Genomic DNA, 10,646 nt, shown 5'->3' with positions numbered 1-10,646 from the left:
ACAGTGGTTCTGCAGCGTTGATATGATGCCGGAGGTAAATGTGGAATCGGCGACCTGTGACAGGCCGTAGATGTGAACCGCAGGAGAGGCAGCGGTGTGACCTCGGAAGTAAATAACACACTCAAACGATAAAATGCTTTTTAATAGACAGCATTTATTTGCTAAATGTAACATCTGTAAACACGGTTCGGTGTTTATCGTGCAGAGAGGTGTGATGGCTGGATGTGGTTGTGGAGTATGAAAAAGGGAAACGGTGCAGGTGAGCAGCCTCTCTCTCTCTCTCTGTCTCTCTATTTGTCCCTCCTCTCTTATCTTTTAGTATTTCCTTTTCCCCTTTTCTATTGTCTTCATTTCCTCTGTTCCTTCTTGTCTATATTCTCTTTCCCTCATCTACATATTGTCTTCATTTCCCCCGTCCTTCCTCTGTCTTTATTTCCTTTCTCCCTCCTGTCCATCCTGTCTTCATTTCCCCTCTGTCCCTCCTCTCTTATTAATTGTCTGTATATCTTCCTCCCTTCTGTCCATACTGTCTTTATCTCCTGTTTCTCTTCTCCGTATTGTCTTCATTTTGTCTGTCCCTCCTCTCTATATTGTCTTCATTTCCTCTGTCCCTCCTCTCCTAATTGTCTGTATATCTTCTTCCCTTCTGTCCATATTGTCTTATTTCCTCTTTCCCTCCTCTCCATATTGTCTTTATTTCCTGTTTCTCTTCTCTGTATTGTCTTCATTTTGTCTATCCCTCCTCTCTTGTCTGTTTATCTTCTTCCCTTCTGTCCATATTGTCTTATTTCTTCTGTCCCTCCTGTCCATATATTGTCTTCATTTCCTCTGTCCCTCCTCTCCTAACTGTCTGTATATCTTCTTCCCTTCTGTCCATATTGTCTTATTTCCTCTTTCCCTTTTCTCTATATTGTCTTTATTTCTTCTGTCCCTCCTGTCCATATATTGTCTTCATTTCCTCTGTCCCTCCTCTCTTAATTGTCTGTATATCTTCCTCCCTTCTGTCCATACTGTCTTTATTTCCTCTGTTTCTTCTCTCTATATTGTCTTCATTTCCTCTGTCCTTCCTCTTTAAATAAACCTAAAATGAAGTGAACCAAAATAGACTGAATATTTTCATGGATGACAATGACAACACCCACATATTTCATAATAATTGTGTCACAAAAATGTCTTGTTTCTGGCTTGTCTTTCAGTGTCACACTTTCACTCGTTCATTCATTCATCATCAGTGAGCCCTTGCATCTTTTTCAGGATTATGCAAACCACAGATCGTCGTGAAACGAGGACAAAACGCTCAAAAATACTGTCGTGGTGAATTTATAAGCCCGCTGTATGTCAAAATAGTAGCGATTTTTCCATTATACTGGACCCCGTTATGTGATGGATGAGCGTACTTTTACCTGTGACATACAATTTTACATGCTTTAAACAGCTCACTGGTGTTTGTGTTTGCAAGCGTGTAGATAATATGTCACCTTACGCTGGCTGACCTAAGGAGAACAAATGCTGAAGGGAAGGTTTGAACAAGGTCGCTGATGAAGTAGACAGCTGCATAATCAGCACTCATATTACACAGATTCGCAGTTGCGAACACACATAGTTTGTACCCTAATATTTACATAATGTGCCATCAGTACGCATAAGAAATGCTTTCAGAGAGGAAATTTTTAAAGTTTCTTTATTGTGGCGATACGTAAGATGTTTTTCTCACAGTGTGCCTTATAGTAAGAACAAGGCATTCAAGCAGTATCTTAAAAGGCAATATCATTACAAATGTCTTTTCTGAAAAAAATGTGTGAACGTTATCGAACTCATGATTTATTTCTCATTTAAGTGAGGGAGCTGACAGCGTGGTGGTTGGTGCTTCTGCCTTTGTACCTGAAGGTTGTTAGTTCAAACCTCACCTACTGCTCTCATACCTTGAGCAAGGTTCTTACCCTGAATTGCTCCAGTAAAGTTCCCTGTCTGTTTAAATGGGTAAGTAGCTATAGGTAGTTTAATATTGTAATTCACTATGGAGAAAAGCTGAATAAATAAATGCAAATGTTACATTAATGGTACATTTACATTGATTTATTTAGCAGATGCTTTTTTCCAAAGTGACTTACAATGGATACTATGTAGTGTTACCAGCCCATACACACTTTATTCACCGTGGTGGCTTACACTGCTAGATACACTACTTACAATGGGTCACTCATCCATAAATCAGTGGAACACACTCTCTGTGTCACTCACACACTATAGGGAACCTGAACAGTATGTCTTTGGACTGTGGGAGGAAACCGGAGCACCCGGAGGAAACCCATGCAGACAATTAAGAATTCATCATGAGTGGATTTTCATAAATGAATTGCTTTTGTTATGCAAGGGAGACCTGTTTTTCCAAATATGCACAATATTGAGAATTTATGCTCTGTTCATTACTTCACAGCCTTTCAAAAAATGTTTGCCCAGATTTGCACTGAGTGCGTACACTTCCCTGTCTATGAAGAGCGGACAGGTTAAGGGCCAGCTCTCCATTATGTCTCTTCTTTTTTCCCAACAGAGTTTTCACTCATTGGTTGGTATCTAATGATCTGTTTTATTTGTGGAAAAGCCGCTGAAAACATTCCATGTGGACATGAACTCTACGTGACATAAACCTTATTGCTGCTATGGTCATTTGTAGCAGCTTGCAGTCTTGCTTCCTGCCACAGGTACCAGATCCCTCTGGCTATCTCTTGTCATGTGGCTCTTCGTGATGATGGATCACTAGCTGCTTACACTTTTGATTGCTCTGTTTTGCGTGGGGAGTTAAAGTTCAAACCTCGAGAATGGGATGTACAGTTTTCTTGTTGTACAGCAAAATTAGAAATAGTCTTTTAATGTTTGTTTTCCACTGTATAATGGAGCAGGAAGTTGTATTTAATGCAAAAGTATCTTTGAAGTGACCGGCTTTATGGCTCATGTGAGACTCTCTCCTTTTTCTAGTCTGGGCTCCAGCCTGATCGGGACTACAGAAGAGAGGGAGGTGCATCTGCTCACGTTTTGCTCCTGAGTTGCCTGGGTGCCCACCCCCTATCCTATCCTATCCTATCCTACCCTGCCCTGCCCCTGTTCCCCTGTTCCCTTGTTCCCCCATTCCCCAAAAGTGGGCCGCCATGACAACGGGGGAGTGCTGCCACCTCCCAGGCTCTCTGTGTGACTGCACGGGCAGCGCCGCCCTGTCTAAGGCCGTGGAGGAGTCCAACGTCCGACGGGCACATTACATCACCCAGGTCACGGCCAAGGACGGCCGGCTCCTCTCCACTGTCATCAAATCCCTGGGCCCACAGAGGTGGCCTCCTCTTTTCTCTTGTCCCTTCCTGCTTCTACTCATGGCCTAAGAATAGATTTTGGACTGTCATGACCAGTCTCCAACACGGTAACACTGAGGCTGTGGAGTTCTCTAAACTGTATTTCTTTCTTAGCAAAACCACAAGCTTGGGTGTGATGTAGCGGCAGTGACACATTGGCAGTATAGCAGGCTACGTGTTCGGTGTTGACACTGAAATAGGGAGCAGCGTCTCACCGGGACTCTGTTTCCTTACTGCGCTCTACCCAGTGATGGCCCCATCTGCCGCATCTGTCACGAGGGGAGCAGCGGCGAGGGGCTGCTCTCACCCTGCAGCTGCACAGGCACCCTGGGAGCAGTGCACAAGAGCTGCCTCGAGAAGTGGTTGTCCTCCTCCAACACGAGCTACTGCGAGTTGTGCCACACGGAGTTTACCGTGGAACGAAGGCCCCGGGCCCTCACCGAGGTACCTGAGGTCGATGCCTTCGCCTCGCTTCTGTGTTCGTTTCCCGGTGTGCTCGGGCTGCCTACTGCCTGCACTGGCTCCCTGCACTCATTTTATTTATGTAGCTGAGCACCACTTAGCAGAGTAATTCAAGGTAAGGCCTGTGTTCAATAGTGCTACATCAGGAGCATCCAGGGATTCAAACCCACATCCTTCCAATGGGGGTACATGTAACTGATTCTGTTCACCTTCACCATGCTTGCCTGCTTGCTGGGTTTTATGTGAATCGGGCCACCAGCGTACTGTCTTCACACCCACAGTAGTGGGTAAAATGTATTGTCGCTGCCTCTTCAGAAGCTCTGGCGAGGTGCTCCTGAATGCGTGTCCCTGACCTCCCGTTATTTCTCTGCAAAAAAAATGATTTCAGGACGTCTAACCTTGCTTACTCATGTGTGTCACACACAGCTCTCCCCAATAATGCTCAAATATGCAAGTGTAGGTTAGACCTCATCTAAGAGCTTAAATTGGACTCAGCCATTCATGAATTGGTTTTAAATAGGCAGTGCTTCACACGCCTTTGCTGGATTCATCCGTGGAATTGTGCTTCCAGGTTAAAGTAGTTCATTTCCACTAACAGCACATCGATTTGTTGCACATTGAGTCGCGAAGCCACGGAGCTCCCCCAGCTATGACATTGACAGCAGAGCGGATGCTCCATTTTTGTGTGTCTCTGCACTTGATCATAAGCGATTGTGTGTTTTAGACCCCCCCCGTTCTTCTCCCACAGTGGCTATGGGACCCTGGGCCGCGCACCGAGAAGCGGACGCTCTTCTGCGACATGGTTTGCTTCCTGTTCATAACCCCACTGGCAGCCATCTCGGGCTGGCTGTGTCTGCGGGGGGCCCAGGACCACCTGCACTTCAACAGCCGCCTGGAGGCCGTTGGCCTCATCGCACTTACGATCGCCCTTTTCACCATTTACGTCCTCTGGACGCTGGTAACTCTCTTCAGCTGTTTCTGTGAGGGAAAGGGGGTGCAGTGTCAAACCATGTGTGACCTTTGTTTTTAATTTCCTTTATTCTGCTGCACTTCTGTGAAAAATCTCCAGAAGTGCACATTTTATTTCTATTCAAACGGCTAAATAACTACACGTTGTTTAACTGACACTTTTCTCGAAATCGACTTTCAGTGTTAGGTTTGCATGCTCATCTACTTGCGGTGACTTAATTTATACGGCGGGGCGGCGCTTAGCAGAATAATTCAAGGTAAGAACTATGTTCAGGAGTGCTACATTAGGAGTGGGAATTTAAACCCAGATCCTTCCAGTGGAGCACAACAGCTTCCACCACTCGGATACTTGCTATAATCAATTGTAGTTGTATGACAATGTAGAGTCTCCCACTTTAGTACTTACACCTTTTGTCCATTAAAAGTAGCACAGTTTAAGAACATGTCCAATTCATAATAAATAAAGAAATGCCGCAGTAAATGTACAGCTTTACCTTGAACAAAGTGATGATACCGGACTCCCTTATTGCAGTTGCGCAAATGGTATCACATTCTTTCATTTAATTCAGAACACTTTCTAACATGAATCTTTCCTAAGCTGTTCTTTTAAACTCGACACCTGAACCTGTGTCACCTGCATGCTTCTTAGGCTCAGTCTTGTCACCTTGCTTACTCATTTTCTTTGGTAATAAAGAGATTTATTATCTAATAAAGAGAGACTTCCGCACTTCCAAAACAAAGCATGTGGAAGAAGCTGTGTGACTTGGCATTGACCTCACTTGCTCAGTGATGCAGGAAGTCAGCGTGTCGGTGATGAACTCACCAATAAGCCAGAGTGACTTTCACCTACTCCTGCCATACTGAGTGTGTTGTGCTGTTATGGAGGCAGAAATGGCAGTATTATTGGTCTCTAGAGCACCTCTATAAATCGGTTGCTGGGCTCTCTACTCATTCTCTTCAGCCTTAAAGTCTTGGAGACATCTGGTAAAATAAGAGGTACCACCTACCATAAGTGCTTAGAGCTGTTTAGAGGATTTGCGTTGAAGGCCTCTGCTGCTCCGCCTTTGTCAGAAGCCTCGAGCGTTGTGTCCTTGAGCACAATATAAAAATGTGTCCATACTAATGGTTAATATCTCCATGTGCTTCACAGGTGTCATTCCGCTACCATTGCCAGCTGTACTCGGAGTGGAGGAGGACCAACCAGAAAGTCCGCCTTCTCCTTCCTGATGCCAAGGGCGCGCACGCGACTGAGCTGTCCTCGCTCACCTCCACACTGGCGAAGAAGATGGCGGAAGAGAGCGTTGTATGAGAGCTCCAAGGAGTAGCGCAGAGTCCAGGTGGAAGAGCTTGTCCAACCGTGCATCTGTCAGTCATAAGCAGTTGTGGACACAACAGGCTTTCTGCCAAACCCATTTTTTTAAATGCCCCCCCCCCCCACCTTTTGTCTCGTTTAGAGCCCTGTAAAATGCATCACCTGGAGGAGAAGCCAGTGAAGAAGGAACATGTCCTGCCTTCTCAGATGGTGAATGGTGTCGTGGTGCAGCACCCTGCAGAGGAATGGAGTTGCGCTTTCTCATATAGGTGGAAGAGCTCCTATGTGGTTAAGGGCAAGCCAGGTATCATGTGCTTTTTTCCCATTTTTGTTATATTCTTCGCAGCTCACTCTCACGTATAGCCTTGCTAGCACCTTTCTGAATTTTTCCAGTTCTACCTGCTGTGTCATTGACCCCAGGTTCAAATAAGAAATGATGGAAGATTACTGTACTAGCTCTCTGCCAGGACATGGTAAGGGATCCGTCAAAATATCCTTTATGCCCTTTGGAAAGAAAATCACAGAAGGTGGATTTTGGAGCATCTCATGACTTTATACTATTGAAAAATCCTAAGGTTCTTTCCCCCAGGGAGAGAAGCTAAAGATCATTTTCCTTTCTTGCAGTGTGAGTGGGCTATTGCTAAAGCTCTGTGCCATTGAGCACTTATGTCAGGTCCTGTTAGGCTGTTCTTCCCTCAGTGTCCCTCAGCAGAGCAGGACAAGAGTTCTTTTCCTTCCTGGGAGCAGGCCCAAGGTGGAGTGTCCTCCGAGATCTGCATCGGTGTCAGAGCTGCGGTCTGCGAATCCGCTGTGGACAAATCTGTGCTGCTTTTCCCCCTGTTTTTCATGAACCCACATGAAGGCGCTACCTCTCCATTGCACTTTCAGCGTGTTCTGAACACAGCCAATGTCTTGTTATGTAATCCCACACACAGGATGGCTATATTGAAAAGAACGCACAACGTAAAAGCGGAGGAAACAACTAAATTGCACCTTTCTGCAAGTTTGTCTGGGTTCAATCTCAAAAAATACACTTTCAGTCTAAGGGAAATAAAACTTTCCGTGAGAGCTTTTAAGATTGGACAGATTTGCAGGGACGGTGACTGGAGCTGTTGTAACCCTGATATGTCCTGCCCTGGACAGATTGTGCAATACGAGAAGGTGCAAAACTAGATAAGATTAAATCCTGTTTGAGAAGGTTTGGCTTCCAAGTTTCTTGGTAATTGTTCTCTCTGTCAGAAGAGTGTAGCTCTGGTCATGCTTTCAACATTTTTATACTGCTATAATATATCAGCATATGAATAAATCCTTGCAAGGAGATGCCTCTTAGTGAGGGAAATATGCAAAAGCATCAGTACACACTGGCCTTCCAGACTGTTCCTTTATTCCTCCAATTTGGTCGCATTTATGCCAATGTTCAAGGTATTCTTTCTTATGTATGAGCATTTAATGTAATCATTTACAGTGTAGATAGATGACAGTTGGTAGTGTAGTGGTTAGAACAACTGCCTTTGGACCCAAAGGTTGCAGGTTTGAGCCTCCTCTCCTGCTGTAGTACCCTTAAGCAAGGTACTTACCCTGAATTGCTCCTGTAAAATTACCCAGCTGTATAAATGGGTAAATAATTGTAACCTTAACATTGTAAGTTGCTTTGGAGAGAAGTGTCAGCTAAATAAATGTTTTAAACCATCATTTTAACTGTAACATTACATGGTTCATTGAACCTTCTAGAAGTTTATTAATTTTATTTTTATTTAGCTTAAGTTTATTCAGTTTGTTGGTTTATATTTTGCACCAGTAATTTTGTCGGAGTTACACTACATTTATGGAAAGAACAAAAAGGTAGTGAATAAATGTATTTTAAATATGTTTATGTTAAGCTCAATATCAGTATGCTGTTGGTACCGTGCAGCTGCGTCATCTGTCTCACAAAAGGGACACACTTGTATTCCTCGATCCAACTCTCGTTGGGTGGATATTTTTGGGATTCCAATGCAGGTTTGGACACGTGGCCATTTACTGGTGTCACTCTGCAGAAGACACGTGTCTCATTCCCTCGTAAGGCATTTTGTTCACATAACCCGAGTCCCATTCACATGCCTGTCCGCTTCAGTAGTGTCACTTGTCCGACTTGATCGCTTCTGGCCACACCGCTCCCACAAGGGACTGAGGTGGAGAAGGTTTTGCTGTAGACCAGGCCTGGAGACTGGTTTTACACCACTTTCAGGAAACTGATCTGACTCCTTCCACCCCAAGCAGCGCTTGCATTTCTTTAAGCAAACGTGGCATGGTGCGATGTTCCCTGGTGCCACTTTGTGACGCCGTGAAGGGTCTTGATGACAGTTCGGTGTAAAGGTGTCCTTGCCGCAGAGAAGCTGCCCACCTGCCTAGTAGCACTGGTACGGTCAAGGGCACCAGGCTTCTCGCAGGCTCTTGGTGGAAGGCAGGCAGACACATTTCCACTTGCAAGAATGAAGGTGCTCTGAATGTGGGAGTGAATGAAGCTCGATGTTTCAGATGGACTGGATGTTTATTGTGTGTTACCATGGCTACAAGCAGGTGGACTCCTTCTGCAGCTCCGTGAGAGTGAAGGGCTCCCTGTCCTTTTATCGCTTCCCTCCAGTGTTCCAAAGATATGCTTTTGGAAAAAATTAATTGGCAATATGTGGTCTCCAGAAATATTTGGTTTCATGTATTTGTCTTAAATGTGATGACATAGTATGGGTCTTATAAAAACAAAATTACTTCTTTTTTTTTTTTTCACAAGTGATAATAATGGTTATATGATACTTTATTATATATGCTGTGTGATCCTTTATTTATTACATTGTACTCTTTTCGTACTATGCCTGGCTTGTGGCGTGATAAAGGATGTCAAGAAACGCCAAGCAGCTATGTGGTTGTACTTCAGTTCACAGTGTTTCAATCCAAGATGTTGATGGCCTACAAAATAATTTGGACTAATGTTTGTTTTTCCATTGCAGTGCAGACAGTGAGATTGAAATTTAGGCATCACACAGTAGAGTGATTCATGCAATTAACTTTAACAAAAAAAAAAAAAACTATTTTAGAACTTCATACCTCGGTAAGCAGCGGTACCCATTGCTTGCTCACTCTCTCTGTATGTGAATAAGGACAGGTTTGTGTTTTGCTGGCAGTGTTTAGCTGCTCACAAATTGCCAGTTGGAGCGTGTAGGGGAAAAAAAAAAAAAAAAACTTAGTATTATTCTAGTTAACCACAGCCAGACCCTACACCAAAGATGCATGGACTTTTTAAAAAATAATCTCGCTCACAAACGCAACCGAAGGACTGTAGCAATCTTTGCTTAGTGCCATTATTCAAAATTTGCAATGGCTTTTGAATCCGTAAAAGTGATATTTTGTATTATGCCTATATGTGTTACAAATGAATTTCTATGACAGATATGTAGAACAAAATGGTCTGTTTTGATATTTACGTAGGTAATTTCAGTTAGTATTTGCACAGTATGTTATGTGTTCAGTGATCTCGCGGAGAACCCGCTTTTTCCCCATCACCAAATGTTTGAAATGCTCATTGTGTGTCATGCAATGATACTGAATATATGTTCTGCACTAAATTTGGGGTGTTTTGTAAGCAACTGAGCAAAACCACAAAACCTAACAGAACTTAAACTGATGCACTGCTCACTGGTCTCCAGCAACAGACGTCGCGTTATACAGGAGTGAAATTCTCTCTGTACGCTGTCGGTATGAGCATAAAGTGAAAGAGTCTGGCTCTTCTTCTTTTCCCTACACCTGAGAAATGTATTCATTCATTATTTACTTATTTCTTTGTTTGTACATGTATCTGTCTCCTTTGTCCAAAACGACTGACATTATTCGGTGTGTAAAAAGCAAAAATGTGCCGCAGTGGCACCGCAACATTGGACTGGTATGAAGCAATATCGCAGTTTGGTCGTCGGCACAGCTCAGGTGTACCACGGTGACGAAGGCTGTGCGGTGGGTCACGTTGAGATGCAAGGTGCAAAGTCCCCGTCCTCTCCTTGCTGCGCTGCTCTCACACCCCTGTGAGGAACTTGACTGGCTGACCTGTTCGTTTCGATGCTAAAAACTGGTTTCCATACCCTATACGAAGAAATAAAAGTACTTCACAAACATCCGCACGCTCATGTGTTTTTTTTACATTGATGTTTATAATATCCATCTAATATACGATGTACTAGTATATGACTACAGGGGGTGTGGTGGCGTGGAAGGTTTGGCCGGTGCCCACTGTGTGGCAGGGCTAGGGTTCGAGCCCTGCTTGGGGTCCCATCCTGGGTATGTCCCGTCCCCCCTCGGCCTTGCCCCCACTCGTTGCCAGCTAAGGCTCTGGCTCACTTTGACACTGCTCGGGACAAGGGGAACCCGATGGATGGATAGTATATGAATAGAAGCTGGTTTTTCTGTCCTTATTTCCCCACCTCTGAGGCCTAGTCGCTGGGGTAAACTTACCTGTATGCTGCCAGTTCTGTGCTGGCGCTCAATGAGTGGGTGAGCAGGACAGCTTCTCAACTCCTTCTTATACTAATATTCATTTA

General features: G+C 44.2%; 1 protein-coding gene across 2 annotated transcripts; it reads left to right on the top strand.

The window, feature by feature from the left end:
• Positions 1 to 21: 21 nt before the first annotated feature.
• Positions 22 to 7,615, top strand: marchf2 (membrane-associated ring finger (C3HC4) 2). 2 transcript variants are annotated; one of them, XM_018728105.2, is made up of 7 exons: positions 22 to 108; positions 206 to 259; positions 2,977 to 3,322; positions 3,590 to 3,785; positions 4,552 to 4,761; positions 5,923 to 6,109; positions 6,227 to 7,615. In XM_018728105.2, the coding sequence occupies exons 3-6, from the start codon at positions 3,147 to 3,149 to the stop codon at positions 6,079 to 6,081; spliced, it is 741 nt and encodes a 246-aa protein (XP_018583621.1). In that variant the 5' UTR covers positions 22 to 108; positions 206 to 259; positions 2,977 to 3,146; the 3' UTR covers positions 6,082 to 6,109; positions 6,227 to 7,615. The 2 variants fall into 2 exon arrangements, with proteins under 2 accessions (XP_018583621.1, XP_018583620.1); XM_018728104.2 differs by having other exon boundaries at positions 22 to 259.
• Positions 7,616 to 10,646: the final 3,031 nt, after the last annotated feature.

This window comes from Scleropages formosus, chromosome 9 (assembly GCF_900964775.1).
Source record: "Scleropages formosus chromosome 9, fSclFor1.1, whole genome shotgun sequence".
In the NCBI taxonomy this organism is placed as follows: domain Eukaryota; kingdom Metazoa; phylum Chordata; class Actinopteri; order Osteoglossiformes; family Osteoglossidae; genus Scleropages; species Scleropages formosus.
The sequence above is the reverse complement of the archived record's forward strand: the minus strand, read 5'-3'. Positions and strand labels throughout refer to the sequence as shown.